Raw genomic sequence first — 23,291 nt, forward strand, 5'->3', positions numbered from 1 at the left:
TGAGGGAGCTGGACCTTTGTTCTGACCCAACATAGCCATTCTTTTGTTCTCAGAAACATGCTCGCTTGCTTTCTCCTCCCCCTTTCCCATATAGTGAGTACAGCACAGGCAACAATTTCTTCAAAAGCTAACATGTTAGACTGTTTTACGTATTATAAGATTACTCTCTTTAAATAGGCAAATTCTGCTGGCTACTTGTTTGCAGTTTAGTCTTATAAACAGTGAAGAGAAAGATGGGAATTTCATTGCTGTGCATAACAAATGAATGAAAAAGACATGCTAGCCCATCTTGTCAAAAATAAAATGAATCACACATATTGACACATTTTGAGAGAGAGAGTTTACTTTTTGTACAGACTTCATGATTTTTGTATAAATGGCCTTGGAGCGGCCAGTTTTTTAAATTTTGGATATTCCCTGGTAGTCCCAGAAGTAGATAAAGTATGGTTTTGTTTTAATCTTCCATTAACTAGGCTTTCATTGTCATGAAGTTACAATCACAGTGTCAGCACATAAAACGTTAAACATCACTGATCTGAAAGAAGCTTCCATTGTGTTCAACTTATTGTGCCAGGAGGAATTTTGCCAATCTTGCAGTGGTGGTTCTTTCAGTGTAATATGTCATGAAATATTTCTCAGTAATGACGGACATTGAATATGAGTGACAGGAACTCTGACCGAATGGAGTGGGTTTAATTACAAGATATGAGGGGTTACCTGAGATAAAACCAAATAGTCCAATTGTGCTTTGGTTTGACCTCTTGACCTAACGTTACATAGCAGCAAAGACAAATGGCTGATTAACTATACGCTAACCCTCCTTTTCTGTGATAAACTTGTTTGGATTTCTCTGTCTTAAGAAATCTAAGTGCGGTATGTTTCTAAAAAGAAATATGATAGGAAAACAATGAGTCCTGGTACTAGTCATTTTCTTCTCTTACAGACACAAAGCAGAAAGCTGTCATTCTATCTTGGAATGCATCTAGGACACAGTGTCCAGAAATCAATACAAGATAAATGATTGCTCTCTTAACCTCACCTTTCTTCTGCTACCGCGGTTACATTGCTCCTGTTCACCTGTAGCCAACCTGACGCCAGAGTAAATGAGAGACCCTGCCATCAAAAGTGTCTTCCTTTTTTTGTTGTTGTTGTTTCTGCTCAATATTGAGTGCAGATTTACACTTGTTTCTAGTCCTTTGCCTCCAGCTCCCGGATAGAGTTATAGCAAGCTGCTTAATTAAACTGTCGCTGTCTGCCCTCACTTGACTGCCTTTACAAAGTCATTTAACTAACAGACATTCCTGACTATAAAAGCTAGAAGCAGCGTGTCTCCTGTACTGCTGATAAAAAGAATGAAATTTGTTAATCTGCATTAACACTTGATCCTAAATGTTGAACTAATGCTGTTTCACCTGAACTTTTTTCTTTATTGTAATTGCTTCTCATGTTGTTATTTCATATAATAAATTGGAGAAAATTGCAACAGGTATTAAATTCTTCAAGAATACAGCATTCATCTTGTGCATTCCTGAAAAGCACATGCAAGGTATACTGAATTCCAGGATCAAGGATTGTATTAACCAAATACTGTAGTAGGATGATGTATTTCCTTTGTCTAAAAGGAATGCCATTTTAAAATCTCAACGCTTCTAGTAATAAAGATAAATTTTGCTTTTATAGTTTTATCAAATATTGATTAAAAACAAATATTTTGAATGCAAATGTAATACATTTTTAAATAGCACATCAAAAGAATTTTATGACATCAATGGTAAAATTAAAATAGGGTTGGAATTATACAGTAGAATTCACTTCTGTTTGAAGAGGCAAATATTAAAATGATTTGCAGTTCTTTTTCTATTCCTTATATTTGGTTTGTGGTTTTTGCTCAGTGAAGTAGTGTGATTTTTCTTGCTGGGTAGGGAGGTCTCTTAGAGCCTCAAAAGATTATCACCGGCCCCCTTCCCTTAACTTCCTCCCTTTTTAACAAGCCAGGCAATCCCTCTTGAGTCTGTTTATTGCAGCTCTGTGTATGAGACAGATTGACAAGAGGCTTCCAACTTGGCCTGTTTGCATAACATAACTAGGTAACATAAGCTTAACTAGTTAGGGAATAAGATTTATCCCTATGCATGGATTTTGGTAAAGTAATAAATGAGCCATCCGCATTCTCCACAGCAGCAAAAGCCACAGAGAAACGGAGTTCAGTGTCCCCCCTCCCCCCCCCCGCATCACCACAGGGAGTAGGGGAGGGAGGCCCTGACTGCTTAGACTGCATGGCGCCATGCCCCCCCCCCCTCCTTTCCAGTGATCCCCAAACCTGCATTCCTGGGGGATAGGGTGCCATGGGGGGAGAGGTTGGGGCAATGTCAGGAAGCTGCGGGGGCCGGTAACAGCAGGCATGGCCTTTTGGCAAAGTGAGCAAGGCAGTTGCCTTGGACCCCCTGCCTTTAGGGCCCTGCACTGCCCGACACCCACCCACCCAGCCACTTGCCTGCTGCCCAACCAAAGCGTGCCGTCTTGGGCCCCACAAATTCTTTGGCCGGGCCTGGTTAATCAACAGGCCTCCCTCCAGTCTGCTGGGAGTCCCAGGATGGATTGCACAATTGCTTCAGTCAGGGATGGCTCATGGTCTGGGAGTTTGAGACCCCTGGCCTAAACTTTCCTCCCACAGCCCATCACTTTGAGAGATTCCGTTACAAATCTGTATATTTCAGCTTAGATCTGTCTATATAATATGTCTGGCTGGAGCCCCAGTCTGAACAATTACAGAAAATGTTCTCCATTTGACATTAGATGTCCATGAAATATCTAGCCCTCATCAGTCATCCTTATCATGCTGCAAGAAAGAATCATAAGCTTATGGCCCTTTTTTCAGTATAGTATCATTAGGCAATCACTTTAAAAAAGTAATTTATGATAGACAAAGGTATGAGCCTCTAAAGTTTGTGTTGAATTTGGTGACTGTTGGTCGCTACAGAGAGTCTAGCGGAAAGTCTGTTTGTTTCATTTCACTTGTCATAATTTTATTGGGACAATAGAAGAAAAAAAAAGAAAAACTTCTATAATTAGAACTTGGGACTGTTAACATACAATATCTAAACTTTACATAGTGTGCTGTTCTGTGCTCGTACCCCAGTGTCATGTGCTGCTGAGGACAAGTTGTTTCATGAGACAGATCTCTGTGCTAGTAATAACTTCAATCCCTTGGGGCTATTTGGCTGTTGATCTTTTATCACAATTGGAGTGTGGGCACTTTTCAGATTCCCCTACTCTTTCTGTACAAGTAGAAACAAGCCTTAAGCACTGAGGATGCCATATTCTGATGCATCAGCTGGCATTGTTAAAATATTCCTCCAGAGCAAGACCAAGTTTGTGGGTTCTGTGGAATAAGAGATAGTTTTGTATGAAAAGAACACAACACTAATAATATTCTCACTATTTGGAAATATTCGTCCTGAGACCCATTAGGTGTACATTGAATAAACTGTTAAATGGTCAATTTTATTTTTAAAAATAGGGGTGGGGATCTGGCCCCTGAGGCTTAGGGCTCTCCCTAGCATTAGGGAGCCTGCACTGGTGCTGTAGCCTTCCTGCCATCTTCCCACAATGCTGGAGTGCACAAAATCTACAAGCCTGGGTCCTAGTCTCTGGTTTGCAAGGGGAATGTGAAGAGTGTGTTTCTCCTTCTCAGCCAGGGGCCATGTCAGTGATGGGTCGGTGTGGGGTTTTTTTGTTTTGTTTTGTTTTTTATTCTCACTTTGTGTGTGTGGCCCGCCAAGTAATTTTTCTGTGTGTCAGTGGCCCAAAACTCTAAAAAGGTTCCCGACCCCCGCTAACAAATGCCACATTTCAAATAATTTGAAGCAGTTGACTTCCCTCTTATGTGTATGGCTGGTAGCAAATCTGTGTATAGGTGTAAAGTAAAAAAAAGCCTTGTTCTGTTAGAAACCCATTTACTTATTTCTCTTCTCTGTTCCGAATGTAGTCAATATTCCTCTATTCTAAGTCTTAGTTGACAGTCCCATTTGGATCACCTAAATATGTCTTTGTCAACACTCTTCCATGCTATTTCCAGTGAGCTCAACTGTACATGGAAAAATTTTCTTCCCACACAAGTCTACTAAAAGTGAATTGTTGTAATCTACCTTGTAATCTGCAAACCAATAGCACACACTGTGGTACTTTTCCCTTGGAAACACTGCCACTCACAACATTATCATGCAGCTTCTATGGGAGCAATCTAGTACCAATATCCCATATTGTTTTTCTACTGCAGAAAAATGCAACTTCACTTAAAATTAAATACAGGCAGTCCCCGAGTTACGCGGATCCGATTTACGTCAGATCCGCAGTTATGAACGGGGCCCGTCTCCCTGGTCTCCCTGGTGTCCACTGCCCGCGTGCTCCGCCGCTTTGCTCTGCTTTGCTCCCCGTCCCCCTGGTCTGTAGGCCAGGGGGACGGGGAGCAAAGCAGGGGGACGGGGAGCAAAGCCGCGGAACACGCAGGCAGCGGACAGCCCAGACGCGTCTGGGCTGTCCGCTGCCCGCGTGTTCCGCGGCTTTGCTCCCCGTCCCCCTGGTCTGCAGACCACAGAGAGGGGGAGCAAAGCAGAGCAAAGCCGCGGAGCCCGAGGGCAGCAGGACAGCCACGGCGCGTCTGGGGTGTCCCGCTGCCCCCATGCTCCACGGCTTTGCTCCGGACGCCTGTGGTACAGCAGCTGGGGCACTGCCGGTTGGTCCCATAGCGCCGCTCTGGGCGCTACTGGACCAACCCGGCAGCACCCCAGCTGCTCTGCCCCAGGCATCCCCAAGTCAGCTGCTGCTGAAACTGACCAGTGGCTGACTACAGGAAGCCTCTGCCCCGGGCTTCCTGGAATCAGCCACTGATCAGTTTCAGCAGCAGCTGACTTGGGGATGCCTGGGGTTCTTAAGTTGAATCTGTATGTAAGTCAGAACTGGCGTCCAGATTCAGCCGCTGTTGAAACTGATCAGTTTCAGTAGCGGCTGAATCTAGACGCCAGTTCCGACTTACATACAGATTCAACTTAAGAACAAACCTACAGTCCCTATCTTGTACGTAACCCGGGGACTGCCTGTACTGCTTGTTGTACTGTTTTAAATAAGCAGTATCACAAAAGCAATTGAACATGAAATAACTTTTAAAGGAAACATTTCAAGAAATGAAAACAATGCTGATCCATTCAAGGAAAGACATTTACGTTTAAAATGTGCATTAAAATAATTTGTCATTTACCAGTAGAAATGCCTAAGTAGGTGGAATTTCAACCATGCCTTTGATAAGAGTTTACTGAGTGAAGTCCAAATTTATCTGATCCGAAGATCTGCCCTTAATTTTAAGTCCTAAAAACAAAGCATCAGTCTAAGCTGGGGGTCTCAAACTTCATTGCACTGTAATCCCCTTCTGACAACAAAAATTATTACTCAGCCTCAGGATGGAGACAGAAGCCTGAGGCTATCCAAATCCCACTACCCCAGGTGGTTGGAGGGGCACAAAGGATCCAGACCTACCTACCCTTAGCCCCGTCCTGGCTCTGACCTCAGCAGTCTGACTCACATCCCTGCTGAGAGCACTAGCTGGTAGAGGGCAAGACCCCATGTTCCGGCCTTACTCAGAGCACCAAGAGTAGGAGAACATAGCAGGGAACCTTGGGGCTTGCCCCCTTACACTCCGATCCTGCTCCCTTCTGAGAGATCCCATTAAAATGGGGTTTCAGCCCACTCTGGGATCCCAACCTACAGTTTGAGAATTGTAATCTAAGCTTCCTCCCCAAATGTAGCTGTTCCTAAGGTTCATTCCCATCTTTAGTTCCCTCTGCCTCAGCAAGTGGCTGCAACTCCTCTGAGACTTATACTAGTGCTTATTGAATATATCCATTCTAATGTCTGTAAAACTCAGTAGCTCTGCATTTCTAGGCAAGGTTCAAGGAAAGAGTCCTGCATCTCCATGGAAGGACCAGGAACTTGCTATTACAGAGTGGTGGTCTCATAACTCGTTATTCCCTATGTATGATTCATGAGTCCTACTAATTCTTCGAGAGAGATGACCCTGTGGAAGCTCCACTTTAGAACTTGGCGCAGCCCCAATGCATGGATCTGAGATTTTGAAGCAGTCCCTGTGCGGACCATGCATGCGTGGCACTGTCCAGCATGTGGCATACTAGTAGGCACCACGCGTGCCTGGCCCAAGCCCTCCAGTTCCTTTTCAACCACCCTCAGCCTAAGACAGAGCTCCACAGTTCTCTGCTTTCTTCACATTTCTAAATTAGTTTTACATCATTTCTTAGTTCTTGTTATTAGTGTTACTGTTGTTCGTTAGTTAGTTAATAGTTAATCATTTTAAAAAAAACTTTTCATCGTGCCTGGTTCTCCAGGCTTTAAATCCTGTGCCTCCTGCAAAGAGACAATGCTGGTTTCTGATGGACATTTGCAAATCGTCAGATGTTTAGGAGAACATTGTTTGCCTCAGGACTGCTCTCACTGCGCCAAGGCCGGGCTCCCAGGGATAGAGACTTCCGGTTGAAGTTGATTCTATTAGAGAAGAATCTACACCCTGCTTCTGACCCAGGATCACAACCTGGGGAGATATAATCACTCCCAGGTTCCCCTCAGGGCAAAAAGGCACCCAAAAGGAGAAGTTCCTCAGTGCCTCATTGGGAACTTTCATCTAAGAAACGGTCCCCCACTAGACCAATGGCACAGAGATCTCGCATCAGTACCTGTGATGCTCCAAGTACGTCAGGAACTGCGGTCCCATTGACTGTTGCTTGTATTGATCCCAAAGGGACTAAATAATGCCCTGTAGTGGCAGCAGTAAACACTATGGTACCGCTGACTATATCAGTGCCACTATCCACATCATTGGTACCAGAAAAGACAATGGTACTGAAACCCATGGCACTGGCACTCCCATCTACAACAGTGTCATATCCGACAACACCATCGGCGCCTGTGAGTATCACGGAACCCATCCTCTCCGTGGCACTATTGACACCAACCAAATTAGCGGCACTGATCATATACTTGGTACCACCAATGTATCAAAAGTCTCTACCTTCGGCACCAACCACTCTGTCGGCACCATACAGACTAGGGAAGTTAAATTGCTGTTAATCAGCTAATAGAGTAGTTGATGGAATTTTCATCGACTACTCAATTAGTCGATAAGGGGGGGGCGCTCACTACCCCCGCTGCAGCTAGGCAGTTTAAATGTAGTAAAAGCTGGGCACGAACACAGCAGGGTTAACTCCTGGGCCAGCGTGAGCCAGGATGAAGCCGTCCCAGTTCACACTGGCTCTGGGACTGCAGCACCTCTCCCTCCCATGCCCTCCTGCACTGCGTAAATGGTGCTAGGGGGAACCGGCTTTTAAGCCACCCCACTCTCACCCCAGCAGTTTTAAACAGCTTCCCCCCTTGCTGCTGCTGACACATATGCTTAGCCCTAGGACAAACCAATTTTGCACACTCTGGCACTGCATACTTGCGGCACCACTGCCATATATGTGGCAGGCAGATCTGTCGGTGAGATCTGCTGCTCAGTTGCTGCTTTTTGGCACTGATGCATCCCCTAAACCCACAACTTCTCAAGGGGTGTCCCAGTGCCATATCAGTTCTCCATGGACAAAGAGGAAGGCTTACAGACCTTCTTCTCTCTGCATCGTAGTCCTCCATTGCAGTACTACAAGCCATGTAATGACCCACAGGGTATGGACACCACTGTATGCCTCTACCAGTGCCTGGGCATTGACCTTATTGAAGCCCATAGGGTTCCTATAGGAGATACCACAGGCTGTGTCCAGACTCAGGGGTTTTTTCGGGAAAAGTAGCCTTTTCCCGAAAAAAACTTCACCTGCCTCTAGACTGCAGCCGCGTTCTTTCGAAATTAAACCGAAAGAACGCGGCTTTTCTTTCGATGGCGGTAAACCTCATTTCACGAGGAAGAACGCCTTCTTTCTAAAGTGCTTCTTTTGAAAGAAGGCGTTCTTGAATGTAAATAGGGCTTCTTCGAAAGAGAGCATCCAGACTCACTGGGTGCTTTCTTTCGAAAAAGTGGCTTGCTCTTTCAAAAGTTCCGCATGCAGTCTAGACGCTCTCTTTCGAAAGAGCCTCTTTTGAAAGAGGCTTGCAGTCTAGACATAGCCACAGTGTGCAACCTAGCCCCCTTTTTATACACAGTGCACAGTTTCATCCATGCCACAGTCTCTTACTGTAGAGGCTCAAGTTACGGAGGAACCACTTCCTGATGCATCATCCCTCACAAATTCATTGTCTTCACCAGATGAGGCTGTGATGCCTCCTCCACTGATGATTTCATGCACTTCCATGAGCTCTTTAAAAGGGCAGCAGCTGTGCTCAAAATCACTACGGAGGATGTGTCCGAATCTCAGCACAAACTTACAAACATCCTCCAAGCCTCGCCATTGTCCAAAATAGCCCTCCTTATCAACCCAGTCACAAAAGAGAGAGAAAGTGGCCAGAATTTCAATTGGACTACTTTACTTGAGTAAAATTACTCAGTTGAATAAGTGTTTATAAGCTTGAGCCACTGGAGATGAATGGCAACTATCAGCACATATGGGAAGAATGAAAATATATATGAATTTTACAAGTCTAGAAAAATTGTAGTCCAACTATCAATAGGCAAAAAAATATAATAATAATTGGACTTTCAAAGGTATGTAATAGTCTGAAACAAAGAAACACTTTAATACTGTCTAAATATGGAGAAGTAAAAACATCTCGTTGCCAGTCATAAATATTTATTTCCTCACATAGATGCCTATAAAGTTGTAAAGATCTTACCACACTGTTTCTCCCAAAGAGTTGTTAGACTTTGACACCTATGCCATTCTGTTTGGACAACTGAATCTTTCCCCTTAGATCCAGCAACAAGATAGTTATTCCATGTGTCTGAGAAACCATTTCTACCTATTGTGGATGCTCAATCCCAGATTAGTTTAGCAAACTGAGAAACCCAGTCAAAAAAATGCACACTGTGACACCTTCTCTAGCTGCCATTAGGAGACCTTGCAGCAAAACCAACATTGCATGGCACCTGGAGAAATGAACCCCACACTGCTCCATAAGCCTGACCTGGGCAGAAGTTAACAACAAGGTGATTAGTAGATTGATGGATGATGCACAGTTCCATGCCTCAATAGCAACTTGTTTCCAGGGGGACTTTTCTGACCTGCTAAAATCCGTCCTAAAATTTTTGCTATTTGCTGTGGAAAAAATGAAACCAATCTCTAGTAGTGAGATGATTTAATAGTTTTCAGAATATTCGATTTCTGATTTTTTTAAAAAAACAACAGCATTATACCAGCAACAAAGTCTTTTTGATTATATAGCTTATTTTGTTTGGATAATTGGAGAGTTTGCCAGTATAGCTATACCTAGTGTAGACATACGTCTAATTGACTGAATGTTGCTAACAATATAAGAAGAGCATACCATAGTGCTTCCCTTTTGTTTTTTAGGGACACTTAAAATTACAATGGGCTCTATTGTGCTTTTTACAATAGCTATATTTTGGGGGTGCTGCAGAGTTACGTTCCCTAGTGGAAACAACAGAATGCATTGTTCAAAGAAGCGCTCAGACACATAGCTATAGCTAGAGTGGAGTACAGCTGCTGCTATATCCCTTAAAAGGAAATGGTATACAGTTTTCCTGTGTGGCTAGCCAACTCTGCTGGTCGGGGGACGGGGGAGAGCTATGATCTTTCTTCCCCTCCCACTCCCCACTCCTGAGGATCTAGTTCACTGAAGAGATTTCAGGGACTGAGATTATGGTCAGTTCCTGAAAATAAGGAGGCATTTGGAGGCTTCTTGTGCCCTGCTCTTCTCTTCTCCATCTCTGTAGAGGCAGCCACAATCTTTCTCAAAGGTTTTACAGCATAATCATCAAAAGCATGAAAAGAAAGTGAATTAAGCATAAATATTTTCTGGTGCAAATAAAAGAGTGTTTTGCAAAGAGGAGCTCTTAAAACAAAGGTTTAACCAAGAAAATAGCAAGGAAGCTAAATAAATGAATCACCAGAGCTTTGTGGTGCTATATTTTGAGAGTTAGAAGTACTTCGACAAAACTGAAGGAAAGGCAGAAATACACTTGTTTATGGGCATACAAGTTTTTGGAAGGAATTTTTAACTTGTTTGCTAGCTAAAGTTGGGAAAAAGCACAATTGTAGAAGAAATAAAGAGAGCACATTATGAAAGAGCCCCTTTGATTTCATGCATCAAAACTATCCATTCTCATTTCTCTTAGAAATCAGAAAGAACACAGGAGGTCAGTATTTCAAATCTTTGATCACACAAGCAATCTCATTTGTAGGCCCGTTCTACTGATGTGCCAATATAGCTTGTTGGTTAGAGAAGTGATTTTTTTAACCAATTTTAAAGAATTGTGAAGACATGGTATTGTTTATTCCTTTTTCCTTATGAGACTAGCAATAGTGGTATAAAACACCTTATTTTTAGGAAATAGTGATCTAAAGCACCTTGTGGATACACAACTGTATATTCATGGGGGCACTGTACTTTAACTGTACCATTATATTTTAAAGTGGTATAACTTTCTAGTGTAGACCAGGCCTAAGGGTTTGTAGTCCCCTGTACTCTTATAAAAATGTTAAGGATTTTTTTTTCTAGAAAGTATTCTACTTACTTACTGGGTAAATAAGAAGATTCAGTCAGGTCTGTACTGATGGTGCCACATTTGATACTCAGCAGAATGCATTTCCTTGCCAAGTCAGCAAGGAACAATAGAATGCCAAAATCCTTGGAAAGAGAGGGGTTTTTTTCCTGTCAGTTGGCTCCAGTAATAATAACACTTCAGAACCAAATTAAAAGTTTATTTCATATTGTTGCTTCATAGTCATACATCAGTATTCTTAGAGTGTGAGTAATGAAAGTATTTGCATTTTAATAATTCTCTAAATAGAAAAGTGAGTAGTGCCAATTTTAATACGTTATACAGTATTCACTTATTTCAGGGTAGTATTCAGGACCCCATCAGGACTGCTAGTGTCCAATTTCATATTCAGGCCATTTTACCCTGAATTTCCCTTGAAGAAATAGGACTTTAGTAGAGTTTAGTGAAGCATACAGTGTAGACTTTTTAATGACCAAAAAAATTGCCACTTCGAAACAAAAAAAAGGAATGTTTTGGGTTGGGACCACATAATCGGGCCCAGATTAAAATGAGATATTGGAGGAGGATATCCAAAAAGGTCAAGCCTTTCTGCAGCTTCATAGTAGATAAAACATTTACTCGCAGCTATGTGTGATTTATTAATATGTAACCTGTATACTGAGAAAATGGAGAAAGGTCAAAAATCTGGCAGCCAGGTACTCCTATATCTAAGTCTCATGTCTAAATTTATTCCCACTGTGGCTTTAGGTAAATCACTGAATGTCTTAGTCTTAGTTTCCTCCTCTGGGGGATAATAATTCTTGCCTAAAAAGAGGTGTGTCCAAGGATTAATTAGTTAGCATTGTGGGTTAAATGTGGACACTACAGCATGATTCTATAATAAAGTAACTGATACCTAGTTTAGTAGATGAGTATTATCATCCCATTTATGCAACTTCGTATAGTTGTCTTCTGAATTCTGCTGAAGGTGAAGATACTAAAAGGGTCTCATTCCATAATGAATTTATCTGACTAGATATTTTTAATAAAAAGTAAAACTCAGGATTCTGTTTGAATCCCATACTCCCACCTCTACTGAAAATAAAATGTTCCATTTTTAAATGGTATTAAAGAAAATAAGGTATTAATAAAGTGCTTTCAGATTGCTATGATTGGACCCTATTCTGCAAACGCATATGTATGAGTGACTTCCATGAGATTTTTTGCAGGAATAAGTTTAATCTTCACAGATATTTGTGGAGCCATACTTGTTTGTCCTAATAGTTTTTATATAATATGCAATAGATGGTTGGTTATGCTACCATTAAAGTCAATAGCAAAATATTGTTGTTTCCTATGGGAGCACAATTGGTCCATTATGTAAATTTTAATAGATTAAATGGAAAAAATAACATATTTTAAAGGGTATTCTTTAAATTGAGGCAATAAGTATATATTCGTGCACGTAGCATGTAACTGACATTGCTGTGGTCCAATTGGCAAACATATTTTTTAGAACAGGTACTATTTTAAAATTATCTATTTCAGTTGAGTAAATGTGTACTTTGGTCATTTTTAAAGGCGCTTATTAGTTACCCAATTACATGAATCATTTGGCCTAAGCAATTTTTATGTGATTTCTAACAAGAGTGGTTGAGTAGGATTTTAGTATATTTATGTATGGCAACTTGAATAGGGCGAGTTTCTAACAATAAAAGTATTATAAGTCCTTCTTCTGATATAATTCTGTTGACTCTTATGGAGTTTGCTGATTGGATGTAATTTCAACAGCAACAACAGTTCTCTGAATTAGTAATAATTAATTTCTGCATCCCTTTAACATTCAAGGACAATATCTTATTAAGAGTGACATTTTATTTCACAGATCCTAAAAAAGGTCCCATTATCTTAAATTAATGTCCTTCATCTCACTTCTATTAATATGGTTTGTTATAAGAGGAGAAGCATAATTTGTTCTACATTTTAAATACATTAATAAATACAACCATCTGTATCAAGTAGTGAGGAGAGGAATCTGTTTAAGCGAGCTTTGATCTTATGAGGTCTACAAGGCTGAATCACACACAATTAAATGTACCTTGCATGCTATTGACATCCAGAAAACACCTGTGTTGCTACTAGTTTTCTTATTCAAAGTTTGGTTTTGTTTTCCTTTAAATCTGCAGCTCTTTTATCTCATGTCTGTGCAAATAAAACTCCTCCTGCAAACCAGCCAGGAAAACATATGATACCATTTGCAATTGCAGAATGCAGCATGCTGTTCTTCTGTAATTATAATGGCCTGAGCAGTGTGGGGTTGGTTAGCCTTCCTTAACAATCATTAATCTATTGAGTCTTAGTTACTGTGGCCCATCTTGGAGAACAGCAGTCCTTGGCGTGAGGCACCTTGGGCTGTGAGTTCACTGTGAGCAAGGGATGGCCTTGTTTGTTACATTCTGCTGCTTGCTGGTCCCCAGGGAGTCTGGGAAGAGATTTTTTTCATCTTTGTGATTGCTGCTTGCCCTCTCCCTCACTCTCCTGCTTCTCCCTTTATTTCTCCTTGTTGTGAAAGTTTCTTTCTGTGTGACTGGGAGTCTGTTTAGCAGACCATATTGCGAGTGAAGGTGCATCGTTTGTTGCCTGATTTTGGCAACACTGGGAAGTCAGCTGGGATGTAATTAAGACTCTGAGAACAGGCTGTCTTCTCCACAGGAAGGGCATGTTAGATGTTGCTGGGATTTGGGGCTGTCAGTTTGGCCAAGGCTGGAGAGTGAAAGCTAGGGACAGTGATCTTTCCTTTCATTTATAATCCCTTTATGTACAGTGTATGCACTTGGCAAAGTTTACATATAACCTAGTGACTGGAGCTTACAAGCCGTTGCAGCTAAATTAGCATATGTTACATGTATATTTTAGCAATATTTTAAAGCAAGTGCAAATTTCCAAAGTGAATTATGCATGTATGACAGAAATAGGGTTGTGTTGCATTGGGTGTCAAATCCCACAACTTTTTGTCAAGACCACGGATTTTACATTAAAGAGGCAGAGAGACTAAACGAAGTAAAACAGTTTTAATTTTTAACAGTTTGGTCAAGCCCAAAGAGCTGCTGTCTGACAGTTATAACTGACATTTGAATAATTGGATTAATTTAGAGAGGGGCAAGTTCTGTATAGATAATTATGCTTGTTCTATATGTTATTTTTATTTAGGGATGGAGTTCAGGGGTTTAATTATTTAAAGTGCATGCCATTCAATACAAAATACCACTGTATTGCAGAAGGAAAATAATCCTGTTCAAAATATTTCATTTCCTACAGAAGAATTTTTAAGAAAGCATTATAAGAAAGCATTATATATACCCAAAGGACTGAAAGTTTATAAAATACTGTTTTTCCGACTTTTACTTTACTTTAGTATAATGGAAAGAAAACTCAGATAAAAAGTTTCACGTGTCACATAAAGCACAAGTATCAGAGATGCACATAATTCAAGAGATCAGATTCTGATCTTCTTTCATAAGTATAAATCCAGAGTAATATCGTTGACTTTTAGCACTGTCCCAGATTTATTCTGGTGCAACTGAAATCAGAAAGTAGCATTTTTTTGGAAAAGCAGTATCAAATTATTTTGGATTCATATCCAAGTCTCTTCTCATAAGAAAATTAAGATAAAAATGAATAGTGGTTATGAACTAATGAGCCTTTCCTGATAATTTTGTTAACGAACTCTTTTACTAAATTGTGGCATGAAGTTAGAAGAGCTAACTATAAAGAGGCTAGAATACTGTTTGTTCTTGGCTTTATCATTGTTTTACTCATCGGGACATAAACAGATATTAACACTCAGACAAGACGTGTTGATCCACTGTTCATGATATTATCACCTAGTTAGAGAAGTATAAAATGTGTACTTGGAATCTCACATGCAGACATGTATGTCTGCATTAGGCTAGGTAGACATTTTCATTTAAAGATTATAAGTTTCACTTGATCTTTGGAAGTTGTAAAGCTATTGCACCATTTGAGAACTGTATCCTTATCATGCTATGGTACTTGCCATCCTGTACATAAATGCTACACTAGGGATGTTAGATATCGGGTAATTGAATAGTTGAGTAACTACATGAATTCTTATTGGCAGGGTAGCAAGGAGGGAGAGGAAATGTGTGTAGTAGACAAAATTAACGAATAAGCCTCGGCTTATTAGTTAATCGTATAGTCGACTACACATTAATATCCAGTGCTACACCATCAGAAATTATGTTAATAAAATAATGTTGTGTGTGAAGGATAATCAGTCTTGCATTATTCTTATAATGGAGATGAGGGAGCATATTCTTTCAACTAATTTTGTAAATTTTAGTCTTGAAGAACTTTCTGAAACACTGTATCATTCGCTTTGCAGACAGGGTAGTTAGACTTCCTTGTAACTAGACTAGCAATCCTTGGAGGATTTTCAAAGCCTTTTAAAATTATGGTGGATTTTTTTTTCTGGGTCAGTCTAAGTCAGTCCCAGGGGAAAAGTTGCCATCTGTCCTTTATATTAAAAGAATCTCCTATATTATATACCTGATGTTCTTGTCCCAGAGATAAATGTTGTTAATTAAAGGACAGCATTTGTCCTTTATGTAGAATAAAGATTCTTTCCAGCCTTAATAATTTCTGGTTTATGTATATGCTCTTAAGTATTTTCTAACTTAAATGTGATTCATTATTCATTCAAGATCTTTGGTACACATGGTGAATTTCGTGGATGGTTTAGTAACCAAAACAGGCATATATATTAATGCAGATTAGGCATTAATCATTTCAGACACTGATGGTAGAACAAAAGATATTAGCTTTTGTTAATGTATTTGAGCCAAATCCCCATTTGAAAGAAAGGATTGCAGATTGCAGCTCTAAATAATACAATTTTCTCTACCTCTACCTTCCTCCTAGCATGATCTTGTTCTTGATCAATGCTGCATCTTTTCAACTAACCCTACATCTTTAGTGTTCTTTATACTCCCAACACTCATTCCATTTACTGAACATCACAAGATAATACTTACTTGAGAGATTCCATTTGAAACACAAACTACGCCATGTTCTGAGCATCACATTTACATGAAATAAAGAATTGTATTACTGATCATGTTCACGTGTCTGTAGGGGTTTAGTAGAATCTTGTGAATGAGGATTTCCCTTTAGCAGAAGGGCTTTAATCAGAAGAGGGAGAAAACTTAAAAAAACAGTACGTAGTCCTGCAGTACTGTAGGGTATGCCTACACTGGAGAGCTTAACTCGAAATAAGCTACAAAAATTGAGCTATGTCAATTGCATATCTTATTTTGAAATAGGGGGCATGTACAGAGCACTTATTTCGAAATAGAGCACTCTTCTTCCGACTTTCCTTATTCCTCGTACAATGAGGGTTACAGGAGTTAGAGTAAGAAGTCCTCCAGCTTGACAATATTTTGACACTATTTCAAAATAACTGCCTACTGTGTAGACTGTTATTTCAGAATAGCGCTAGTTATTTCGAAATTGTGTTGCAGTGTAGATGTACCCTTAGAGACTAACAAAATTATAGACGGTATCATGAGCTTTTGTGAGTACAGCCTACTTCTTCAGATGAATAGAGCCAGGGGTTCAGAGTTGTAATAAATAGCAGAAAAAGGGGATGGGAAGGAAAGGAAAAAAGGGAAAAACTGTCAATTAGAGGAGATGGAGAGAAAAAGAACAGGGAAAAAATTGTCAATTAGAGTGTCAATTAGCATGTCCATGCTCAATGAGGCTAATAGAGTGGGCTATAAATGCCCAATACTTGACTTGTAATGTCATTAAGGTGTTGAATGTAGCGGGCCATCTAAGTAAGGTCTTTGTTCAGACATTGGTTAAAGGTGTCAAACTTGTAAAAAAAACAAGTTCTGCAGCTTCTCTCTCAAGCTGGTTTCTGAAATTTATTTTTAATAATGTAGTCACTTGTAGATCCATTACTGAGTAACTCTGACAAGTTAAAATGTTCCACAACCGGTTTGTCTGTGTTACCATTTTGAATATCTGATCTGTGTCCATTAATCCTTTCTTGTATAGACTGTCCAGTTTGGCCAATATATACGGCATAGGGGTATTGCTGGCTCTTATAATCATAGAACTGGAAGGGACTTCAAGAGGTCATCGAGTCCAGTCACCTGCCCTCACATCAGGAACAAGCACTGTCTAGATCATCCCTGACAGGTATCAGTCCAACTTGCTCTTGAATATCTCCACTGATGGAGATTCCACAATCCTTCTAGGCAACTTATTCCAGTGCTTAACCACCCTGATAGTTGGGAAGTTTTTCCTAATGTCCAACCTAAACCTCTCTTGCTGCAATTTAAGCCCATTGCCTCATGTCCTATCCTCAGCGGCTAAGGAGAACCATTTTTCTCCCTCCTCCCTGTAACACTCTTTTAGATACTTGAAAACTGCTATCATGTCCCCTCTCTGTCTTCTCTTTTCTAAACTATACAAGCCCAGTTCTTTCAGTCTTTCAGTCCCTCATAGGTCATATTTTCTAGACCTTTACTCATTTTTGTTGCTTTTCTCTGGATCTTCTCCTATTTCTCCTTATCTTTCTTGAAATGTAGTGCCCAGAACTGGGCACAATACTCTCTGAGAACAGTTGTCCAGCCAGTTATGCACCCACCTTATAGTAGCCCCATCTAGGTTGCATTTTCCTAGTTTATTGATAGGAAGGTCATGCGAGACCATGTCAATTGCCTTACTAAAGTCTAGGTATGACACGTCTACCACTTCTCCCTTATCCACAAGGCTTGATATCTCATCAAAGAAAACTATCAGATTGGTTTGACATGATTTGTTCTTTATAAATCCACACTTGCTGTTACCCATCACTTCTTTATCTTCCAGATGTTTTCAGATGGATTCCTTAATTACTTGCTGCATTATTTTTCTTGGCACAGAAGTTAAAGTGACTGGTCTGTAGTTTCCTGGGTTGTTCTTATTTCCCTTTTTATAGATGGGCACTATATTTGCCCTTTTCCAGTTTTCTGGAATCTTTCCTGACTTCCATGATTTTTCAAAGATGATAGCTAAAGGCTGAGATACCTCCTCTATCATCTCCCTGAGTATTCTAGGATTCATTTCAACAGCTCCTGATGACTTGCATACATCTAACTTTTCTAAGTAATTGGTAACTTCTTCTTTTATTTTAACTTCTGAATCTACCCCAATTTCTACTAGCATTTTCTGTTAGGCATCTTGTCACCATCCATCTTCTTGGTGAAAACTGAAACAAAGAAGTCATTAAGCACCTGTTCCATTTCCAAATTTCTTATTATTGTTTTTGCCTCTTCACTGAGCAATGGGCCTACCCTGTCCTTGGTCTTCCTCTTGCTCCTAATATACTTATAGAACATCTTCTTTTTACCATTTATGCCTCTAGCTAGATTTAGCTTGATTTGTGCCTTTACCTTTCTAATCTTGCCTCTGCATACCTGTGTTGTTTGCTTATATTCATCCTTTGTAATTTGACCAAGTTTCCACTTTTATACAACTCCTTTTTTTATTTTTAGATCGTATAAGATCTCCCAATTGATCCAAGGTAGTCTTCTGTCATACTTTCTGTCTTTCCTACGTAGTGGAATAGTTTGCTTTTGGGCCCTTAATAATGTCCCTTGATGGCAGAGTTCACATCTGTGGATGTGCAGTTGTATGAGCCTCTGATGTGGTGGCTTATGTGGTTAGGTCCTGTGATGACGTCACTTGTATAGATGTGGGGACAGAGTTGGCACCGGAGTTGATTACAGTGATGAGTTCCTGGATGAGGATGATGGAGGTGTGCTGTGTGGTTGCTGAAAATAATTTTTTTCAGGTTAACGGTTGTCTGTAGGTGAGGATTGGCCTGGCCCCCAAGGCCTGTGAGAGTGAGGGGTCATTTTCCCTGATAGGTTGTAGATTGTTAATAATGTGTTGGAGGGGTTTAAGTTGGGGCTGTAGGTAATGAGCAGTCGTGTCTTGTTATTTTGTTTGTTGGGCATATCTTGAAGAAGCTTATGCCTGGATACTTGTCTGTCTCTGTCAATCTTTTTTTTTTTACTTCTCTGGATGGGTATTTAAATTTTAAGAATGCCTGATAGAGATCCTGTAGGTGTTTGTCTCCGTCTAAGGGATTGGCGCAAATCCGGTTGTATCTTCGGGCCTGGATGTAAACAATTGATTGGGAAACTTGTCTTGGATGGAAGATAGAGGCATGTAGGTAAGTGAAATGGTTGTTGCTTTGTGGTTGTAGTGGTACCTCCAGCCCATGGTCCTCCTGCACCTCTTCACTCTTAGTAATTCAATCACCTTTAAATACTATTGTTTTTAGCTGCTTTCTCTAAGGATGCCGTGGGATTTTCATTTTTTAAATAATGCATCCCTTCTCTAGCCTAGTTGATTTCTAATTTGTAAGCTGTTCACTAAGGAAGGAGGCATTCTCTGTATGCATCCAGAAAGTTTCTAGAAAATTGTGGGTAAACAATTTAATAATAATAGTGATTATTTTAATCTGGTGTTAAATGCTCATTATCTTCATACATCTTCTTTCCTCTCATAAACTTGTGTGCTATGAAAATAAAATATGGAAACTGAACCAGATCAGAGTTTATCCATGTACCATCAGAGAAAACTCACATATACACTTGGAAACAATGAGCTAGGATCTGAATTTGCCTATGCAAGGGACTGGAATATCACTTCTGGATACTCGTAGCTGTGGTTTATTCAGAGTCAGAGACTGGGCCAGATTGTAAGGGATTCTGTGGTAGGGCAAAGTACTCATAAATCCAGGGATCCAGCCAACTGAGGATTTCCTCTGCATGGTGGCATGATCCTGTGATGTAAAGGTGACAGTACCACCTGTGCCATTCTTCCTGTCACTCTGTTTTTATGCCATTGGCAATCCCCAGCTGCTGTAAGGGCCAGGTGGGCACAAAAGTAGAACATTTCTGAGGTCAGCCTCGTGTTCAGGAGTAGCATAAAGATAGGTTCATAGCTACCTTTTCCCTTCTCTTTCAAGCTGCACCAAGCTCAGGAGGGACATGAGCCAGGACGTGGTCCCTGTTGTTACGAGAACTGATAAAAAGTAAAAAATGTAATTAGACAAAGAAATCAAGTTAAAATACAGTGTAAAATCCATTTGCCTAATTATGAGAGTATCCAGCCAATTCATTTATTGGCTTGAACACCAATGAACATGCAGAGAATTCATCTTTCAGGAAATGAAAAGGTATACGTTGACAGATGAGGCTTGTTGTTGTTTTAAATGACCATATTAAAAATTATGCAAAATATGATTAACTCACATATAAAACACAGCTGAAGGATATTAGAACACTGAACTAATATTACACTGCAGGTTCATTTTCAAAGACAATCGCTACCTAACAATTCTGAATACTACGAGGTTGTCACTGACATTTTGTGTACAAGAGATAGTGATAAATGGATTATTTTAAATGTCATCCTACTCCTTCTTAGAGTTTCAAGTTAGACCTCTAATATACAGTTGTTGGTTAGTATATACTTCACCAATCCTTTGTGATGAAATAATCTTCCCAAGTTTCCTTCAGAAATGTCAGTTTCTTTCTTCTTAAAATCACTCTTGGCAATGTTTCCATTACACAATATGCATAACAGAATGTAGAATCATGTGTAACTATTTATAGAAAACTTCCCCAAGAATTCCTATTCTCCAGTAGCTTTTCATATTGTATGTTTTATAGTGGCCTGGATACTTTCGTGTTTCCCTCCTGTTAATATTGATTAAACTGCAAAAGGTTTCTCTGCATTTAATGGGGGGCACACATTAAAATTTAGATCATTAACATTTAAACCGATTTTAATTGTTAAGCATAACAAATTTATGCAGGTAGATTCAATTGCTTCAATTAATTTACATTTACATGTTCAGAGATCTTTTGCTGGGGCTATGCTCATAAAACTTTAAGGGTCCCAGAAGGAGTTCTCTGTGCATTCTTTCCATTTTATGTCTTCTGTTCTTTCCATATTATTTCTTTGAAATTACTGGGTTCTTTCCAGCTGCCACTTACTAAAATCAAATTGCTTTTATCCTGTTACATGGTGAGGTTAGTTTCAGCAAATTTGCATGCAAAGGCCCAACTAAAATTTTAAAATGTGCATGTGTCTTAATTGGTAAAATTGCTTTAAAAACAGAATGTTTAATCATCCCTCTCCACTTGCACAAGTGGGTTCATGACAGGAACATGCAAAGCAAAGAAAGCAACAATTGCAAGATATGTCCTTCTATTCTCAGAGGCTGCAAAAGCCCCACTGCAGGTACACCATGAGTTTGGTATCTTCTTCAACTCCATGTGCATAGTTGGAGGAAAAATAAATTGGATGCAAATGCGGTACAGTTTATGATGGGTGTGAAGTATCAGCTCTTTTAAATAGATTGTGGCAGGATGGCGATTGGTAGACTCAAATATATGGCCTTTTATCAGCTTGTGATGAGGGACAAGTGTCTGCTGCCCAAGATCCAGGGGATGTCTCTGCTGTTCTCAGAGCATCTTTAGAGAAACCAAAGTCCTTCTCTTTTACCGCATTTCCACATCCTCCTGTATAAAGATACTTTGTCACTTTCAGTTCATGGAGTTTTCTGTTCCTTCTACATTTTTTCCCTGAATAGGGTTCTGGCTGTTTATTCAGAAGGATACTTTATTGCATGTAGTTACTGTTTTATACATTCAAAGTATATTGATTTTACTTCACCTCAACTATGAGCACATAATATGGGATATCTTTAAAGCAGTATATTACTATAAAATTAACCATACTACCCAATTGAACCATTAAGATATTAAAGTGCCAAATAGAATTAATATCTATAGCTTCATTATCACCATACAATAATATAAAATAGAAAAGTAGCAAACACCCTCCTCTCTGTTTCTTTAGAAATTTTCTGGCTATTGAGGTCAGTGCATACCTGCATAAATAGAATCTCAAATATGTTGGTGCAGAATTCTCTCTATTAATGGAGACGTGGTCATGTAACTTGGGGTAGCTTTCTGTGTAGTGACAAAGAAGGGAAGAATTGGAGCAGATCCTGAGAAGTATGTGCAGTTTTGGTCATATTAAGGTTAACTTGATGGCAAGATATCCAAAAAGAGATGTCAAAGAGAAAGATGATGGTTGAGATCCAAGTTTGAGTGGAAAGGAACTAGGTCAGGAAAGGAGAAAAAAGAGCTGTAAATTGTTGGCATAAAGTTGTTAGTTAAAGCTGTGTGAATGCATAGGATTACTTAGGGCATGTCACGCTTGGAAATTATTTCAAAATAACTAAATTCGACTTAACTCCCAATTTTACAAAATCGAGCTAGCTAATTTCAGGAAACCTCAAAATAGTCTGAGGCAAGCTCCATTAATGTGGACATGCTACCTTGACTTAGAGCCCCAGGAAGCACTGGGGAGTAATTAGTTTGAGTTACTCTGGGGAGTAGTTATTCTGATATAGCAGCACTGGAGCATCCACACTAACACTATTTCAAAATAACTACAGTAAAACTCCGATGGTCCGGCATCTGATGGTCCGGCACTCCTGATGGTCCGGCACCATCAGGAACCCGGAAGTGCTCTGGGCAGCCGGACCATTGGAGCTGCTCTGCCCCCAGCTTCCCCGATTCAGCCGCTGCTAAAACTGACCAGCGGCTGACTCCAGGAAGCCCGAGGCAGAGCAGCTCTGTCCCGGCTTCCTGGAATCAGCCCCTGGTCAGTTTCAGCAGCAGCTGACTTGGGTACACCTGGGACAGAGCAGCTGGGGTGCTGCCGGGTTGGTCCCCGCAGCACCGAGGAGCGGTGCGGCGTGACCAACCCAGCAGCACCCCAGCTGCTCTGCCCCAGGCGTCCCCAAGAGCAGCTGGGATGCTGCTGGGTTGGTCTTGCCATGCCAAGGGTCAGCACTACCGGACCAACCAGGCAGCACTCCCAAATAAGTGGCCCATTATTTGGTAATAATAGGCTTGGTAGTGTTGACACTGCACTTATAAATTCAACCTAAGGGGTGTTATTTTGAAATAATGTCCTAGTGTAGACCAAATCTTAGAGAAAATATGTCAACAGAGAAGAAGAGAGGACCAAAGAGAAATGTGAGTCGTGGGAGGAGGAGGATCCTTTGAAACAAACAAACAAACATTAAAAGAGTGATCATTGATGTGATTATTGAGAAATTAAATCCAAGGAACTACAAGATTTAATGAATGCATGGGGTCACCAGTGTTGAAAGCAGCAGAGAAGAGGAAGAGGATGGCAGTGAAATACAGATCTGGGATTTGGCTAAGAAAATAAAATTAGAAACTTTGGTGAAGGCAATTCTAGTGAAGCAGAAAAGGCAGAAACCAAACTGAGGGCATCCAGAAAGGAATTTGAGGGGAGGAACTCAAAGCAACATTTATAGATATTCAGTGTGTGAAAAGGTGAAGGGCATTGAAGCAGTAGTTACAGAGGAAGTTGGCATTTCTGAGATGTTGTCTGAGGATGGGAGAGACCAATACATACTTCTGCTTTTAGAGAAGCTTGCTCTAGCAAGCAAAAGGTTGAGGAGGAGAGAGAGGGGAAGGGGTGAGTCAAGTTAGAAGCTCAGAGGAGATAT

The 23,291-nt window shown here is 40.3% G+C and overlaps 1 protein-coding gene across 15 annotated transcripts in view; it reads left to right on the forward strand.

Moving 5' to 3' along the window:
* Positions 1–23,291, forward strand: part of FTO (FTO alpha-ketoglutarate dependent dioxygenase) — a 397,366-nt gene that overhangs the window by 234,114 nt on the left and 139,961 nt on the right. Inside the window, exon 10 of one of the 15 annotated variants that reach the window (XM_075940289.1) lies at positions 944–3,857. The exons of 13 other annotated variants lie outside the window; for them this stretch is intronic. In XM_075940289.1, coding sequence (XP_075796404.1) covers positions 944–986 — 43 coding nt within the window. In that variant the 3' untranslated portion in view covers positions 987–3,857. Of the gene's footprint in view, positions 1–943; positions 3,858–23,291 lie in introns of those variants that run through there. One more of the 15 variants, XM_075940296.1, reaches the window with a different exon arrangement.

The sequence above is a fragment of the Pelodiscus sinensis genome, chromosome 12 (assembly GCF_049634645.1).
Source record: "Pelodiscus sinensis isolate JC-2024 chromosome 12, ASM4963464v1, whole genome shotgun sequence".
Taxonomy (NCBI): Eukaryota; Metazoa; Chordata; order Testudines; family Trionychidae; genus Pelodiscus; species Pelodiscus sinensis.